Source organism: Delphinapterus leucas, chromosome 1 (assembly GCF_059928025.1).
Source record: "Delphinapterus leucas isolate spDelLeu-1000000601 "Yukka" chromosome 1, BTC_Dleu_Yukka2, whole genome shotgun sequence".
Lineage (NCBI taxonomy): Eukaryota > Metazoa > Chordata > Mammalia > Artiodactyla > Monodontidae > Delphinapterus > Delphinapterus leucas.
In genome coordinates this window covers 32,664,993-32,684,185 of record NC_143129.1, presented here as the reverse complement: position 1 = coordinate 32,684,185, position 19,193 = coordinate 32,664,993, and the positions used below count along the sequence as shown (strand labels likewise).

Genomic DNA, 19,193 nt, shown 5'->3' with positions numbered 1-19,193 from the left:
TATCTTGATCCCTCTCCGAAATCTATAACAGATTATTTCAAGCTAATAACTACTTATCTTCTATTGCATACAAAACCTCTACCCTTTTACTATCCCTCCATATTTTATGTTTTTGATGTCACAATTTACATCTCTTTATATTCTGTTTCTACTAACAAATTATTGTTGCCATAACTGTTTTAATACATTTTGCCCTTTAACATTTATGCTAGAGGTAAGTGGTTAACACATCACCTTATTAAAATATTAACATATTCTTAGTCTGACTATATACTTGCCTTCACCGGTGTGTTGGATATTTTCATATGTTTTCATTTTACTAATTAAAGGCCTTTCATTTTGGCTTTAAGAACTTTTCAGCTTTTCTTGTGAGACAGATCTTGTGATGATGAACTTCCTCAGCTTTTGTTTGTTTGGGAAAAGCTTTATCTTGCATTCATTTTGAAGGACAAATTACCTGGGTAAAGTGTTCTTGACAGAGTATTTTTTTTTTCCTTGCAGCACTTTGAATATATCTCCCCTGGCCTACTCTCCCCTGGCCTGCAAAGTTTTTCCTAGAAATCCACTGTTAGCCTTATGGGGTTTCCCTTTTTGAGAGAATTTTTTTCTCTTGCTGCTTTTAAAATTTTCTTTTTTGTCTTTAATTTTATACAGTTCCATCTTAATGGTCTTGGAAAAGATCATTTGAGATTGAAATCTTGGGATGACCTGTTAGCTTCATGAACTTTGATGTCAAATCTCTCCCCAGGTTTGGGAAACTCTCAGCTATTACACATTTTTGATAAGCCTCTGCCTCTTTCTCCCTGTCTTTTCCTTATGGGACTCCAATGATGCATAGATTGTTTCTCTTAATGGTGTCCTATAAATCTCATAGGCTTTTGTCATTCCTTTTTATTCTTTTTGCTCTTCTGACTAGATAATTTCAAAAGATCTGTCTTTGAGTTCACTGACTATTTCTTCTGCTTGTTCCAGTCTGCTGTTGAAGCTCTCTTATAAATTCTTCACTGCAGTCATTGTATTCCTCAGGGCCACAATTTGTTTCTTCCTTATGTTTTCTACCTCTTTGTTGAACTTCTCATCTTGTTCTAGTATTGTTTTTCTAATTTCATTAAATTGCTTGTCTTTGTTCTCTCATAGCTCTCTGAGCATCTTTAGAACCCTATTTTGAATTCTTTATCAGGCTATTTGTGTATATATATCCATTTCCTTAGGGGTCATTGCTGGAGTTTACTATGTTCCTTAAGTGGTGTCATGTTTCCCTGATTCTTCATGGTCCCTGTAGCCTGTGTAGGTGTCTGCACAACTTCCAGTTGTCACAGACTGACTTCATTAAGAAAAGACCTTCACCTGTGGTTGTGCATGCTGGAGCGTGCTGTGACTGCAGGTCTAGTGGTGTGGGGGGGCCATGTGCAGGGGCAAGTGGTGGTTCTGGATCCAGTGGGGCATGTTTCATCAGCTCAGGCCACTGGGGTCCAAAACATCAAGAATTGCATTGTGTTTACCAAATGCTGCAGGGTGACCAGGGTGACTGCAAGGGCTATGATAGTCCTCAGCAGTGCTTCCAGGTCCAGTAGCTAGGGACCAAAGCAGGCAGCACTGGTGGCCCAAGCCAGTACTGTGCACATGCTCAGCTGCAGGGGTTAGTTTTAGGTGCCTGTGTACTGGCAGGGGATTTTTTTTTTATAAAATTCATACTTTCTGAACTTTGGGCACATTTGCCTGTCAGGATTTATAGTACTTTTTTTCAGTGGCTTTCTCATATAACAGATTGAACATACAAAATATTATTTTCATTATGTGGTCTCAGAAACTCACTGCATGCACATTTACTGATTCCCCAAACATCTTCATTTTGTTTTGTACCTAATAATGTATTAAGCACTATGCACAAATGAAAACACAGTCCTGAGTCATTGACTTTTAGAGATTATATGATTTTAAAAATACAGATATCTTTAAAGTGACAATAATTACTTTCTAAAAAACATATAACTAAACATACAAGTGAATGTTGCTCCTTTCAGAAAATTTACACTGGAAGGCTGATAAATGAAGCATTTGCAGTGCTAATTGATAAATTTGGTTTTGACATAAATTAAAACATGTAAACTCTGTAGAATTCTTTTTTGGGGAGACCATGCTGTGTGGCATGCAGGATTTTAGTTCCTGACCAGGGATTGAACCTGCACCCCCTGCATTGGAAGCATGGAGTCTTAACCACTGGACCATCAGGGAAGTCCCTAAACTCTATAGACTTTTTAATGTGCATTGATCATGTCAAATTTTTAAAGAAGATTAATCATGCAACTTTGGCTATGTGAGCTTACAGTATTATTAAGAAAGTATATAGATTCATGCCCCTCAGCCTTTTGTTGACAACACATGAGGATCAATAATTATATTTAATTATTGACATGAGTTTTTTTAACATTTAGCATTTAATCATTTATGTATCTGTGATGGAATATAAAGAGAATACTCAAAGATTTATAAACATGTATGTTGAAAGTAGAATATTCAAACTAATATTTAACATGCTGTTTACTAAAATATGATTTCTCTTTTTCCCAACAGAAATTTCACTAACAATTTAACCCAGGTAAATCTTTTTAAAGCTTTTGTATGTCTCTCATATATTATACTATATTATTTCCATCTTATCTTCCATATTTACTAGAAGAGGAATTTTCTAAACTAATTTTCAATAAAATTCGCTTAGAGCAGTGGTTACTCAAGTTATAGACTAAGATCCCCTAGGTCTTCACAGACCTTTTTAGAAGGTCCACGAGGTCTACGCTTTTCCAGCTACATATCTGTGTGAGGATAGATTCCCCCCATATACTTCCACCAAAATAACATACCAACAGCTTGAATGTAGGAGCACAGATGATAAGCCAGCTCTCTTCTATTAAGGCAGATATTAAAGAGATTTTACAATGTAAAATGTAAAAAACCAATCTTCTTACTATTTTTTATCTTGGAAAATAATTATTTTTCATAAAAATATGTTAGTTAATATTAATATGTAATAGGTCTATCATAAATTTTAAAATTAATAAATATCTTTAAATATTGTCAATTTTAATTTGTTATATGGTAATAAATATTGATAGAGCTAACCCACATAAAACAACAGCTCTGTGGGATTCTCAATTAAGCCTATGAAGGGGTTTTGAGATCCAAAAGTTTTGACATGTGGATTGAAGGCTGATTAGAAGTATGACAGAGAGATATATTCAAAAATTTGAAGATTGAAATAAGGTGGTAATATTTGGAAACTTAAGCTCTATAAATATTTTCATTTTCTCAACATAGTGGAAAGAAGAGGCAGAAAAATAATAAGAAGAAATAAACTTGCTATATTGGATCAAGATGGCTGAATGAGCTCATGTGTTCATATGTATCCCTATCCTAGTCCCAGTTGACATTATAGGATTATTTATTAAGTCTATAACTATAATCGTGAAAAAAAGGAAGAAAGTATTATCCATGGATAAGGAATTTTAAGACAGAAAATAGAGAGAAACTTCTAAAAGTAGAATACCTATTACAGGCCCAAATAATGCAGAATAGCCTCCATCTCACTCAAAACATACAAAAATGCCTTTACAAAATACGTATGTATAATACTAGTGTAGACTTTTACATTAATATTGGTACGCATGTGTATAGAATTTAAAAGCAAGTAAAGGAATTTCCTAGTTGTCAGAAGTAACTAAAGAACTAAAATCCAGAGTTAGAGAAGAGTGAATTCTGAAGTAAGGTAATTAGACAGAATATAAGCCCTAGTAGACAAAGGGTGATGTTTTAACATGTGTGTGGGAATAGAAACTGAAGCCTCCAACCTATGGGAGAGGGAGGAGCTGAAACTAACCTCCCTACATGAAGCTAGGATTTATGAAAGGTCTGTAAAATGAGAACTAGTAAGGCTTCACTCACTGTCTTAGAGTAGTTTCAAATAAATGATACATCCTTTTGGGGGCCGTAAATGGACAAGGAGTTACCTTCACAGAGTTTCAGGTGGATGCCCAAGTTAAACACCTCTCAAGAGGTTGGGGAATCTAGAGCCGAGTGGTAAAAACAAAAATACAAGCAGTGAAACACATAGGGCGCAGGCAGAGGTGATTATAAAATCCATTTCATAACCAAGGGTGTATAGGACTCTCATAGAAAACAAACCCTCTGAAAATAATCTCAAAATAAAAGCTATAGACCACAAAAAAAGACAAAACTTTCTGGAATAGACACACACATAAACTTTCTCACACATATGGAAAACTAAAGATGAGAACCACTTGAAAGATGGTTAAATCCATATTTTAAACGGTCACAAAGGTAAGAGAAGGGATAAAAACAAAGAAAACAAGAATGAGGATTATGCATAATTGTACAACATTGAAAATATCCTGTATAAATGTCTTAAGATGAAAAAATAGGCATCTAAAAACAAAAATTCAGGTTAAATAGGAGACTACATACAGTTGAGAAAATTGCAGAATTAGTGATTTGGAATGGGAATCATGCAGAATGCAGAACATAAAAATGAAAAAATGGAAAAGCATTGATGAACTATGAACATGCAGCCTGAGAAAAGGAGACCCCAAACACAGTAAGTTAAACAAAATGAGAAGACAGAGAAATATGCAGCAGATGAAGGAGCAAGGTAAAAACCCACCAGACCAAACGAATGAAGAAGAAATAGGCAGTCTACCTGAAAAAGAATTCAGAGTAATGATAGAAAAGATGATCCAAAATCTCAGAAATAGAATGGAGAAAATACAAGAAACGTTTAACAAGGACCTAGAAGAACTACAGAGCAAACAATGATGAACAACACAATAATGAACTTAAAAATACTATTCAAGGAAGCCATACAAGAATAACTGAGGGAGAAGAATGGATAAGTGAGCTGGAAGACAAAATGGTGGAAATGACTACCGAGGAGCAGAATAAAGAAAAAACAATGGAAAGAATTGAAGAGAATCTCAGAGTCCTCTGGGACAACACTAAACGCACCAACATTAAAATGATAGGGGTCCCAGAAGAAGAAGAGAAAAAGAAAGGGACTGAGACAATATTTGAAGAGATTATAGTTGAAAACTTACCAAATATGGGAAAGGAAATAGTCAATCAAGTCCAGGAAGCGAACAGAGTCCCATACAGGATAAATCCAAGGAGAAATAAACCAAGACACCTATTAACCAAATGATCAAAATTAATTACAAAGAAAAATATTAAAAAGCAGCAATGAAAAAGCAACAAATAACATACAAGGGAATCCCCATAAGGTTAACAGCTGATCTTTCAGCAGAAACTCTGCAAGCCAGGAGAGAGTGGCAGGACATATTTAAAATGATGAAAGGGAAAAACCTGAAATCAAGATTACTCTAGCCAGCAAGGATCTCATTCAGATTCAATGGAGAAATCAAAAGCTTTACAGACAAGCAAAAGTTAAGACAATTCACCACCAAACCAGCTTTACAACAAATGCTAAAGAAACTTCTCTAGGCAGGAAACACGAGAAGAAACAGACCTACAAAAACAAACCCAAAACAATTAAAAAAATAGTAATAGGAACATACATATCGATAACTACCTTAAATGTAAATGGATTAAATGCTCCAAGCAAAAGACATAGACTGGCTGAATGGATACAAAAACAAGACCCATATATATGCTGTCTACAAGAGACCCACTTCAGACCTAGGGACACACACAGACTGAAAGTGAGGGGATGGAAAAAGATATTGCGTGCAAATGGAAATCAAAAGAAAGCTGGAGTAGCAAAACTCATATCACACAAAATAGACTTTAAAATAAAGACTATTACAATAGACAATGAATGAAACTACATAATGATCAAAGGATCAATCCAAGAGGAAAATACACCAATTGTAAATATTTATGCACCCAACATAGGAGCACCTCAATACATAAGGCAAATGCTAACAGCCACATAAGGGGAAATTGACAGTACCACAATAATAGGGGACTTTAACACGCCACTTACACCAGTGGACAGATCGTCCAAACAGAAAATAAATAAGGAAACACAAGCTTTAAATGGCACATTAGACCAGATGGGCTTAATTGATATTTATAGGACATACCATCCAAAAACAACAGAATACACTTCTCAAGTGCACATGGAACATTCTCCAGGATAGATCATATCTTGAGTCACAAATCATGCCTAGGTAAATTAAAGAAAATTGAAATCGTATCAAGTATCTTTTCTGACCACAAGGCTATGAGACTAGATATCAATTACAGAAAAAAAACTGTAAAATATACAAACACATAGAGGCTAAACAATATGCTACTAAATAACCAAGAGATCACTGAAGAAATCAAAGAGGAAATCCAAAAATACTTAGAAACAAATGACACTGAAAACACGATGACCCAAAATCTATGGGATGCAGCAAAAACAGTTCTAAGAGGGAAGTTTATTGCAATGCAATCTTATCTCAAGAAACAAGAGAAATCTCAAATAAACAACCTAACCTTACACGTAAAGCAATTAGAGAAAGAAGAACAACAACAAAAAACCCAAAGTTAGCAGAAGGAAAGAAATCATGAAGATCAGATCAGAAATAAATGAAAAAGGGATGAAGAAATAATAGCAAAGATCAATAAACCAAAAGTTGGTTCTTTGAGAAGATAACCAAAATTGATAAACCATTAGCTAGACTCATCAAGAAAAAAAGGGAGAAGATTCAAATCAACAGAATTAGAAATGAAAAAGGAGAAGTAACAACTGACACTGCAGAAATACAAAGGATCATGAGACACTACTACAAGCAACTCTATGCCAACAAAATGGACAACCTGGAAGAAATGGACAAATTCTTAGAAAACTACAGCCTTCCAAGACTGAACCAGGAAGAAATAGAAAATATGAACAGACCAATCACTAGCACTGAAACTGAGCTGTGCTTAAAAATCTTCCAACAAAGAAGAGCCCAGGACCAGATGGCTTCACAGGTGAATTCTAGCAAACATTTAGAGAAGAGCTGACACCTATCCTTCTCAAACTCTTCCAAAATATAGTGGAGGGAAGAATACTCCCAAACTCGTTCTATGAGGCCACCATCACCCTGATACCAACACCAGACAAAGATGTCACAAAGAAAGAAAACTACTGGCTAATATCACTAATGAACATAGATGAATAAATCCTCAACAAAATACCAGAAAACAGAATCCAGCAGCACATTAAAAGGATCATACACCATGATCAAGTGGGGTTTATCCTAGGAATGCAAGGATTCTTCTATATAGGCAAGTCAATCAATGTGATACACCATATTAACAAATTGAAGGATAAAAACCAAATGATAATATCAATAGACATAGAAAAAGCTTTCAACAGAATTCAACATGCATTTATGATAAAAACTCTCCTGAAAGTGGGCATAGAGGGAACCTACCTCAACATAACAAAGGCTATATATGACAAACCCACAGCAAGCATCATACTCAGTGGTAAAAAACTGAAAGCATTTCCTCTAAGATCAGGAAACAGACAAGGTTGCCCAGTCTCACCACTATTATTCAACATAGTTTTGGAAATTCTAGTCACGGCAGTCAGAGAAGAATAAGATATAAAAGGAATCCAAATCATAAAAGAAGAAGTAAAACTGTCACTGTTTGCAGATGACATGATAGTATACATAGAAAATCCTAAAAATGCAACCAGAAAACTACTAGAGCTAATCAATGAATCTGGTAAAGTAGCAGGATACAAAATTAATGTACAAAAATCTCTTGCATTCCTATACACTAACAACAAAAAATCTGAAAGAGAAATTAAGGAAACAATCCCAGTTACCACTGCAACAAAAAGAATAAAATACCTAGGAATAAACCTACCTAAGGAAACAAAAGACCTGTATGCAGAAAACTATAAGACACTGATGAAAGAAATCAAAGATGTTACAAATAGATGGAGAGATATTCCATGTTCTTGAATTGGAAGAATAAACATTGTGAAAATGTACTACCCAAAGCAATCTACAGACTCAATGCAATCCCTATCAAACTACCAATGGCATTTTTCACAGAACAAGAACAAAAAATTTCACAATTTGTATGGAAACACAAAAGACCCCAAACAGCCAAAGCAATTTTGAGAAAGAAAATGGAGCTGGAAGAATCAGGCTCCCTGACTTCAGACTATACTACAAAACTACAGTAATCAAGACAGTATAGTACTGACACAAAAACAGAAATATAGATCAATGGAACAGGATAGAAACCCAGAGGTAAACCCATGCACGTATGGTCACTTTATCTTTGTTAAATGAGGCAAGAATATACAATGGAGAAAAGAAAACCTTTTCAATAAGTGGAGCTGCGAAAACTGGTCAGCTACATGTAAAAGAATGAAATTAGAACACTTTCTGACACGATACACAAAAATAAACTCAAAATGGATTAAAGACGTAAAAGTAAGGCCAGACACTATAAAACTCGTAGAGGAAAACATAGGCAGCAGTCTATGAAATAAATCACAGCAAGATCCTTTTGACCCACCTCCTAGAGTAATGGAAATAAAAGCAAAAATAAACAAATGGGACCTAATGAAACTTCAAAGCTTTTGCACAGCAAAGGAAGCCATAAACAATACAAAGAGACAGCCCTCAGAATGGGAGAAAATATTTGCAAATGAAACAAGTGACAAAAGAATTAATCTCCAAATATACAAGCAGCTCAATATCAAATAAACAAAAAACCCAATCTAAAAATGGGTGGAAGACCTAAATAGACATTTCTCCAAAGAAGATATACAGATTGTCAACAAACACATGAAAGGATGCTCACCATGACAAATCATTAGAGAAATGCAAGTCAAAACCACAATGAGGGGCTTCCCTCGTGGCGCAGTGGTTGAGAGTCCACCTGCCAATGCTGGGGACATGGGTTCGTGCCCCGGTCTGGGAGGATCCCACATGCCGCGGAGCGGCTGGGCCCGTGAGCCATGGCCACTGAACCTGCACGTCCGGAGCCTGTGCTTTGCAATGGGAGAGACCACAACAGTGAGAGGCCCGCATACCACTAAACAAAACAAAACAAAACAAAACAAAACCACAATAAGGTATCACGTCACATGGGTCAGAATGGCTATCATCAAAAAATCTACAAACAAAAACTGCTGGAGAGGGTGTGGAGAAAAGGGAACCCTCTTGCACTGTTGGTGGGAATATAAATTGATACAGCCACTATAGAGAACAGTATGGAGGTTCCTTAAGAAACTAAAAATAGAACTACCATACGACCCAGCAATCCCACTACTGGGCATATACCCTGAGAAAACCATCATTCAAAAAGAGACATGTACCATAATGTTCACTGCTGCACTATTTACAATAGCCAGGACATGGAAGCAACCTAAGTGTCCATCGACAGTTGAATGGATAAAGAAGATGTGGCACATATATGCAATGGAATATTACTCAGCCATAAAAAGAAATTAAATTGAGTTATTTGTAGGGATGTGGATGGACCTAGAGCCTGTCATCCAGAGTGAAGTAAGTCAGAAAGAGTACAACAAATACCATATGCTAACACATATATATGGAATGTAAAAGAAAAAATAACGGTTCTGATGAACCTAGAGGCAGGACAGGAATAAAGATGTAGACGTAGAGAATGGACTTGATGACAAGTGGAGGGGGTATTGGGGAAGCTGGGACAAAGTGAGTAGCATGGACATATATACACTACCAAATATAAAATAGATAGTTAATGGGAAGCAGCTGAATAGCACAGGGAAATCAACTCCATGCTTTGTGACCACCTAGAGGGATGGGATAGGGAGGGTGGGCGGGAGGCTCAAGAGGGAGGGGGGCTCAAGAGGGAGGGGATATGGGGATATATGTATACATATAGCTGATTTACTTTGTTACACAGTGCAAACTAACACAACATTGTAAAGCAATTATAGTCCAATAAAGATGTAAAAAAAAATTAAATATTCAACAACCATTTCTAATAAAAACACTAAGCAAAACAAGTTTAGAAGGAAACTACTTCATTCTAATAAAAAAATTTACTTCCCAAATAACTAACAATAATTGTTATAAATTATGAGATATTTCTAATTCAATTAAAATCAGGAACTGGACAAATATGCTTATAATCACCATTATTATTTAATATTGTATTGAACATAATAGTGTAAGTAATAAATTAAGATAAAGAAGTGTACAATATTATAAATTCATGATAGCAATACAGACTATAAAATACTTAAGAATAAATATAAGACACAGAACCTGTATCAAGAACCACACTGAAATTTTGTCGAATGGCTTAAAAAAGATGTTTTTTAAAGCTTCTAACTGGACACCAGAGTCCAATTTTTGATTGAAAAAATATCTTAAAGTTTATATGGAATAATATAGTAAAATAAGATGTCTTCTTGGAAGAAAACAAAAGTAGAATCCTTGCTTACACCACATACAAAAAAAAAAAGTTCCCTTGGCATGTAAGACAAATGTAAAACAGAAAACCCTGGATGGTTGGCAGGAGAATCTTGAAGCTGTACTATATGGAATCAAGGGAAATCTTATTCAAGATTGGAAACCAGAATCTATGAATAAAGAGTAGTCATAACTGAAAATGTGAAAATTAAAAACTTTATCACAGAAGTGCCATAAACAAAGTCAACTTAGACAACAAATAGTTATGAAGAAATTTTACAACATAGATGAGAGTACACAGCTAATATCCCTAGTGTTGAAAAGAGATGGAGGGATGTAAATTTTGAGAAATGATTCTACGTTATCTTACACATACTCGACAACTTATACTCAAGAGTATAAGTATATACTCTAAGTATATACTTAGCAATTCTACTCCTAAGTATATACTCAAGAGAAACTCTTGCACTCATGCCTCAAGAGACATTTTCAAAAATGCTGGGTGGTGGGATGAATTGGGAGTTTGGGATTGACATATATACACTACTATGTATAAAATAGATAACTAATGAGAACCTACTGTATAGCACAGGGAACTCTACTTGGTGCTCTGTGGTGACCTAAATGGGAAGGAAGTCCAAAAAAGAGGGGAGATATATATATATATATATATATATATATATATATATATATATATCTCTGATTCACTTTGCTGCACAGCAGAAACTGACACAGCAGTGTAAAGCAACTATACTGCAATAAAACAAAAACAGAAAAAAAATGCTCATAGTAGAATTGCTCATAAAATTCATCCATCCCAAACAGAAGGAATCCAAATGCCCATTAACATAAAAATTGAAAAATTGTGTTATTTTCACATAATGGAATTTTAAATAGTAATGAAAACGAATGAGCTCAGTTATGAGCAGTAACATGAATAAATCCTAGTTACATAATCTTGAAAGGAAAAAGTAAGCAGGCCCTAGGGGGTTATGCGTGGGCTGATCAAGCTCAAAAAACTATCATTATATTAATGAAAAACCAACACAGAATTCAGGAAGGTGAGTACCTCTGGGCAGAAACAGGGAACCTGAAAAGGGAGGAATATATAAGTAAATGAAAGATATTTGTAAGGTTCTAGGTCTCGAGTTGGATGGTGGGTTCCTAGTTTTCATTTTACTAATTTACAATTTAAATAATTGCATAAAAGAGGGTCATGCCAATAACGATAGTGTGTCATGGACTGAGGATCGTGATTATTCTAATAATGTGTCTGTATACCTAAAGTCCAAACAAAACAAAGAGCTCTTACAAATGATAAGAATATGGTAAGTTCCAATAGAAGAATGTAAAGAAGCTATGTACACAAAAGCAAATCTAACAAACATGAAAATATGCTGAACTTCACTTCATCTCAAGAAAATTCAAATTAACAATGAAATGTCACACATCACACTAGTAAAACTTGAACAAGGGAAAATAACTATTGCTAGAGGGGATCTGGGCAAAAGGGTATACTCAAACATTGCTGGTGGAAAGTGTGAGTTAGAGCCTTATTCACATTTTTGGATAGCAATATGGAAACATCTATTAAAATTAAAAATATATATACCATTTGGATCAATAATCCCACTCCTGGGAATCTACTCCACAGAAATAAAACCTCTAGTATATACGGCTGTATGGAAAAAGATCTATATTTTGCAGCATTGTAATAGTGGTAAAGCAAAACAAAACAAAACAAAACTGGAGCCACAGTAAATCTCCATTATTAGAGACATTGATCTGTAAATTACACATAAGCACATATAGAATATAGTATAAGCACATCATAGAATATTGTTCAGGCATTATAAGAGTTGACTGGGGAATTTCAATGATGTATACTTGAGTGAAAAAAAGGGAGAATGTGGGAAGTGTGTATAATGTGATCCAATTTTGTTTTTAAAAAAGAACGTCTTAAGATGCCTCTTTTAAAAAATATATGTACACATGTATTTGTGTTTATCTCTGCAAATGCATAGCATGGAAAAAAATAACAAAAAGTAAATACTAGTCGTTAACTCAAATTACATAGGTTGAGAGAAGATTAATATAGGTAAAGGGAATATAAAAGGGAGGAAGGGAGGGAGGGAGGGAGGCAGGAAGGGCAGCCATATATAGGGACAATATAGAATCTAAGGCAAACAGATTTAATAAGATAAAGAGGAATGCCACATAATTATAAAAGTAATAAAGTTTTCATATGTACATATATATGTCTATGTTACCACCACACAGATCAAGATATAGAACATTCTTTACGTTAAAAACTTCTACAAATTAATAAATAAAAGACTAAAAGCCAGATAGAAAATGAGCAAAGGAAATGAACAAATTGTTCACCAGACGGGAAATAGAAATAGAACTTGAATATATGGAAAGATGCTCAAACTTTTTCATGATAAAAGAAATGCAGATTAAAACTGCATCAACGTACCATTTTTCATCCATCGACTGACAATATCCAAATGTATGACAACACATCATGTTGGGAAGGCTATGAAAAAAGAAGAGATCTCATACATTGCTGGTGAGAAGGTATATTGTTGCAACTGCTATGGAGAACAATTTAGCAGTATCTACAAAAATTACAAATGCATATACTCTATGACTCAACAATTCCACTTTTAGGAATACTCAAAAGTAGAAAATAATATATGTTCAGAGTTGCTCATTATAACTTTGATTGTAATGGCAAAGGATAAAAACAAATATTTATTAGCAGGTTACTTGTTAAATTATGGTTCCTCCATAATTTGTAATAATATGTAAAATAATATGAAAGATTAATGAGAATATTTAAAGATCTCTAAGATATAACTTTAAGTGAAGAATATAATGTTCAAAAGTGCATTTAGCACACTAGTATTTATATAAAAAGGAGAAAAATAACACTGGTTATGCACAAAAATTTTATAGAAATACAAAATAACTTACCAATAGTAGTTACTTGCAGGGTGTAGTAGACTTGTGGGAACTGAGTGATGAAGTACAGGGTGGGAGGGGCAATTTTCACTGTATTTTTAATATAATTTATTTTTATAATAAATAGTCTATTCAAGAAGAAAACAATAAAAAGAATTAGCTCTACATCTATTGAAATGGCTATGGTGTATTAAGTGACAAAAGCACATTATAAATAACATGAATAGTGTAATCTCATTTTTGTAAAAAGTGTATGAGTGTGTGGGGAGGCTGCTGTGTCTGTGGGTGTAGAAAAAGACATATAAACATTCGTACAAAGTTTTAACATTAGTTACCTCAGGAGTGTAGAGGATGTTATTAATTCTTTGGACAGTCTCTCTTGTTAAAAACAACACGTATTACTTTTGATATTTTAAACTGAGATATACGAAATTTTAAAAACAAATAACATTTTTTGGTTATGTTTTGCCACAACTAAAAATTTGTCCAAAGTGTCAAGAAATGCAACCACATTTTATTTCGTAGGTTATCATTATATGGATATACGATCCAGAAAACGCAGACCCTAATGAATTGCTATGGAATGCAAATGAACCTTCCCTAGTAGGTGGAAACATTATTATTATCATAGATAAAATAATATGCTACATTTCTCTTTTAAGGGCTGTGAATAATTTATATTAAGCAGCCTAGAACTAAATACATTTTAATTATCCATTAAATTTAGTTTAGTCATTATAGTGATTTTGAACTTGTGCTCGATTTCTACAATTATAAATCTTTCTTTAGAATTCTTACTGAGCATTCTCTGTATTTTCTATGACTTCATTATTCACAAAGAGGCTGACCATTAAAATGCTTTAAAGATGTTTCTTGAGTATCTTTGTTGAAGTCATCCTTCAAAAATCTGTCTAGTCCTTTATTGAATCCTTTACCACTTGAGACTAATGATTTTCCTAAAAGTGTAGCCCAGTGAATAAATAAGTCCTTTCTTTTATCTGTTACAAATTTACCTCTTCCAAGGTTCAAGTTCTGTCTTCTGTTACAATCAAAATGTATAGAAGAGAAACGTAAAATGAGAAGTTTTAGTTTCTTATGAGATTCTTTATGTCTTAATGAGTCGAGATATGATTTTTTAATAGCATGCTGTCATGCCTCATGGTAATCAAATTCACAAGAGATGGACTGATAAAATGAATTAATTGTTTTATTTGGCAATAAACTTTAGAGGGAATAAAATATATTAATGGTAATTAAATACTTTAAGTATTACTGTTACTTAATTTCTAATCTTTTAAGTGAAAATATGCACAATTTAACATTATTTAGTTCATGCTAAATAATCATACCTAATACTTTACTTTTTTTCTTTTTAATTTCCATGTTTATTCATGGTCATGTCATTTCCTTAAAACATTTCTCCATTACAAACAACATAGACTCTTTTTTTTCTCAATTAATGCATTTATTCATCCTTTTAATCCATACATTTTTATTGTGGGAAAATATACATAATATAAAATCTACCATTTTAAACATTCTTATGAGTACAGTTCAGAGACATTAAGTAAATTTCCTTTTCTAAAATTTTTATTGAAATATAATTGATTTACAATTTTATGTTAGTTTCAGGTGTACAGCAAAGTGATTAAAATATATATATATATATTTCCATTTGGTAATCATAAGTTGGTTTTATATATCTGTGAGTCTATTTCTGTTTTGTGTATAAGTTCAGTGTATGGTTATTTTTAGATTTCACATATAAGCAATAGCATATGATATTTCTCTTTCTCTGTCTGACTTACTTCACTTAGTATGATAATTTCTAGGTCCATCCATGTTGCTGCACATGGCATTATTTCATTCTTTTTTATGGCTGAATAATATTCCATTGTGTATAAATACCAAATCTTCTTATCCATTCATCTATCAATGGACACTTACACTGTTTCCATGTCTTGGCTATTGTAAATAGTGCTGCTATGAATATTTGAGTGCGTGTATATATATATATATATATATATATATATATATATATACATTTTTTTTTTATTTTGAGGTAGGTTCCCTCTATGCCCACTTTCTGGAGAGTTTTTATCATAAATGGGTGTTGAATTTTGTCAAAAGCTTTTTCTGCATCTATTGAGATGATCATATGGTTTTTATTCTTCAATTTGTCGATATGGTGTATCACATTGATTGATTTGTGTATATTGAAGAATCCTTGCATCACTGGGATAAATCCCACATGATCATGGTGTATGATCCTTTTAATGTGTTGTTGGATTCTGTTTACTAGTATTTTGTTGAGGATTTTGGCATCTGTATTCATCAGTGATATTGGTCTGACATTCTTTTGTTGTAGTATCTTTGCCTGGTTTTAGTATCAGGGTGATAGTGGCCTTATAGAATGAGTTTGGGAGTGTTCCTTCCTCTGCAATTTTTTGGAAGAGTTTGAGAAGGATGGGGGTTAGCTCTTCTCTAAATGTTTGATGGAATTCACCTGTGAAGCCATCTGGTCCTGGACTTTTGTTTGTTGGAAGATTTTAAATCACAGTTTCAATTTCATTACTTGTGACTGGTCTGTTCATATTTTCTATTTCTTCCTGGTTCAGTCTTGGAAGGTTATACCTTTCTAAAAATTTGTCCATTTCTTCCAGGTTGTCCATTTTATTGGCATAAAGTTGCTTGTAGTGGTCTCTAAGGATGCTTTGTATTTCTGTGGTGTCTGTTGTAACTACACCTTTTTCATTTCTAATTTTATTGATTTGAGTCCTCTCCCTCTTTTTTTTTTTTTTTTTTTTTTGTGGTACACGGGCCTCTCACTGTTGTGGCCTCTCCCATTGCAGAGCACAAGCTCCGGACGCTCAAGCTCAGCGGCCATGGCTCATGGGCCCAGCCACTCTGCGGCATGTGGGATCCTCCCGGACCGGGGCACGAACCCGTGTCCCCTGCATCGGCAGGCGGACTCTCAACCACTGCGCCACCAGGGACGCCCCGTCCCTCTTTTTCTTGATGAGTCTGGCTAATGGTTTATCAATTTTGTTTATCTTCTCAAAGAACCAGCTTTTAGTTTTATTGATCTTTGCAGCTGTTTCCTTTGTTTCTATTTCATTTATTTCTGCTCTAATCTTTATGATTTCTTTCCTTCTACTAACTTTGGGTTTTGTTTGTTCTTCTTTCTCTAGTTACTTTAGGTGTAAGGTTAGGTTGTTAACTTGAGATGTTTGTTGTTTCTTGACGTAGGATTGTACTGCTATAAACTTCCCTCTTAAAACTGCTTTTGCTGAATCCCATAGGTTTTAGATTGTCGTGTTTTCATTGTCATTTGTCTCTAGGAATTTTTTTATTTCCTTTTTGATTTCTTCAGTGATCTCTCAGTTATTTAGTAATGTATTGTTTAGCCTCCATGTCTTTGTGGGTTTTACGGGGGTTTTTTCCCTGTAATTGATTTCTATTCTCATAGCGCTGTGGTCAGAAAAGATGCTTGATATGATTTCCATTTCCTAAATTTACTGAGGCTTGATTTGTGCCCCAAGATATGATCTATCCTGTAGAATGTTCCATGCACTCTTGAGAATAAAGTGTAATCTGCTGTTTTTGGATGGAATGTCCTATAAATATCAATTAAATCTATCTGGCCTATTGTGTCCTTTAAAGCTTGTATTTCCTTATTAATTTTCTGTTTGGATGATCTGTCCATTAGTGTAAGTGAGGTGTTAAAGTGCCCCACTATTGTTACTGTTGACTTCCTCTTTTATAGCTGTTAGCAGTTGCCTTATATATTGAGGTGCTCCTAGTTTGGGTGCATATATATTTATAATTGTTATATCTTCTTGGATTGATCCCTTGATCATTATATAGTGTCCTTCCTTGTCTCTTGTAACGCTCTTTTTTTCTTTTTTTGTTTGTGGTACGCGGGCCTCTCACTGTTGTGGCCTCTCCCATTACGGAGCACAGCCTCTGGACATGCAGGCTCAGCAGCCATGGCTCACGGGCCTAGCCACTCCACGGCATGTGGGATCTTCCCAGACTGGGGCACGAACCCATGTCCCCTGCGTCGGCAGGTGGACTCTCAACCACTGGGCCACCAGGGAAGCCCTGTTCTTTATTTTAAAGTGTATTTTATCTGATATGAGTATTGCTACTCCAGCTTTCTTTTGATTGCCATTTGCATGGAATATCTTTTTCCATCCCCTCACTTTCAGTCTGTATGTGTCCCTAGGTCTGAAGTGGGTCTCTTGTAGACAGCATATATATGGGTCTTGTTTTTGTGTCCATTCAGTGAGCCTGTGTCTTTTGGTTGGAGCATTTAATCCATTCATATTTAAGGTAATTATTGATATGTATGTTCCTATTACCATTTTCTTAATTGTTTTGGGTTTGTTTTTGTAGGTCCTTTTCATCTCTTGTGTTTCCCACTTAGAGAAGTTCCTTTAGCATTTGTTGTAGAGCTGGTTTGGTGGTGCTGAAATCTCTTAGCTTTTGCTTGTCTGTAAAGCTTTTGATTTCTCCATTGAATCTGAATGAGATCCTTGCTGGGTAGAGTAACCTTGGCTGTAGGTTCTTCCCTTTCATCACTTTAAGTAGATCATGCCACTCACTTCTGGCTTGTAGAGTTTCTGCTGAGAAATCAGCTGTTAACCTTATGGGAGTTCCCTTTTATGTTATTTGTCAATTTTCCCTTGCTGCTTTCAATAAATTTTCTTTGTCTTTAATTTTTGCCAATCTGATTACTATGTGTCTCGGCGTCTTTCTCCTTGGGTTTATCCTGTATGGGACTCACTACACTTCCTGGACTTAGGTGGCTATTTCCTTTCCCATGTTAGGGAAGTTTTCGACTATAATCTCTTCAAATATTTTCTCAGGTCCTTTCTCTCTCTCTCCTCCTTCTGGGACCCCTATAATGCAAATGTTGTTGCGTTTAATGTTGTCCCAGATGTCTCTTAGGCTGTCTTCATTTCTTTTCATTCTTTTTTCTTTATTCTGTTCCACAGCAGTGAATGCCACCATTCTGTCTTCCAGGTCACTTATCCGTTCTTCTGCCTCAGTTATTCTGCTATTGATTCCTTCTAGTGTATTTTTAGTTCAGTTATTGTATTGTTCATCTCTATTTGTTTGTTCTTTAATTCTTCTAGCTCTTTGTTAAATATTTCTTACATCTTCTCGATCTTTGCCTCCTTTCTTTTTCCAAGGTCCTGGATCAGCTTCACTATCATTGTTCTGAAATCTTTTTCTGGAAGGTTGCCTAGCTCCACTTTATTTAGTTGTTTTTCTGGGGTTTTATCTTGTTCCTTCATCTGGTACATAGCCGTCTGCCTTTTCATCTTGTCTATCTTTCTGTGAATGTGATTTTTTTCTCATGTATCTTTTTGAGTTATAGTTTTCCCCAGATACATACCCAGGAGTGGGATTGCTGGATCATATTGTAACTCTATTTTTAGTTTTTTATGGAACCCCTGTACTGTTCTCCATAGTGGATGCACTGATTTACATTCCCACCAACAGTGTAGGAGGGTTCCTTTTTCTTCACACCCTCTCCAGCATTTATTATTTGTAGACTTTTTAATGATGGCCGTTCTGACTGGTATGAGGTAATACTTCATTGTAGTTTTGATTTTCATTTCTTTAATAATTAGAGATGTTGGACATCTTTTCATGTGCCTGTTGGCCATCTGTATATCTTTGGAGAAATGTCTATTCGAATCTTCTGCCCATTTTTTGATTAGGTTGTTTTTTGATATTGAGCTGTTTGAGCTGACAAACAGCATAGACTTGAGTCTTAGACTATTAACA

At 34.7% G+C, this 19,193-nt stretch overlaps 1 protein-coding gene across 1 annotated transcript in view; it reads left to right on the top strand.

Annotated features, from left to right (window-relative positions):
* Nucleotides 1-19,193, top strand: part of CATSPERE (catsper channel auxiliary subunit epsilon) — a 249,588-nt gene that overhangs the window by 44,124 nt on the left and 186,271 nt on the right. Inside the window, exons 6-7 of the mRNA XM_022579421.2 lie at nucleotides 2,575-2,599; nucleotides 13,920-13,997. Coding sequence (XP_022435129.2) covers nucleotides 2,575-2,599; nucleotides 13,920-13,997 — 103 coding nt within the window. The remainder of the gene's footprint in view (nucleotides 1-2,574; nucleotides 2,600-13,919; nucleotides 13,998-19,193) is intronic.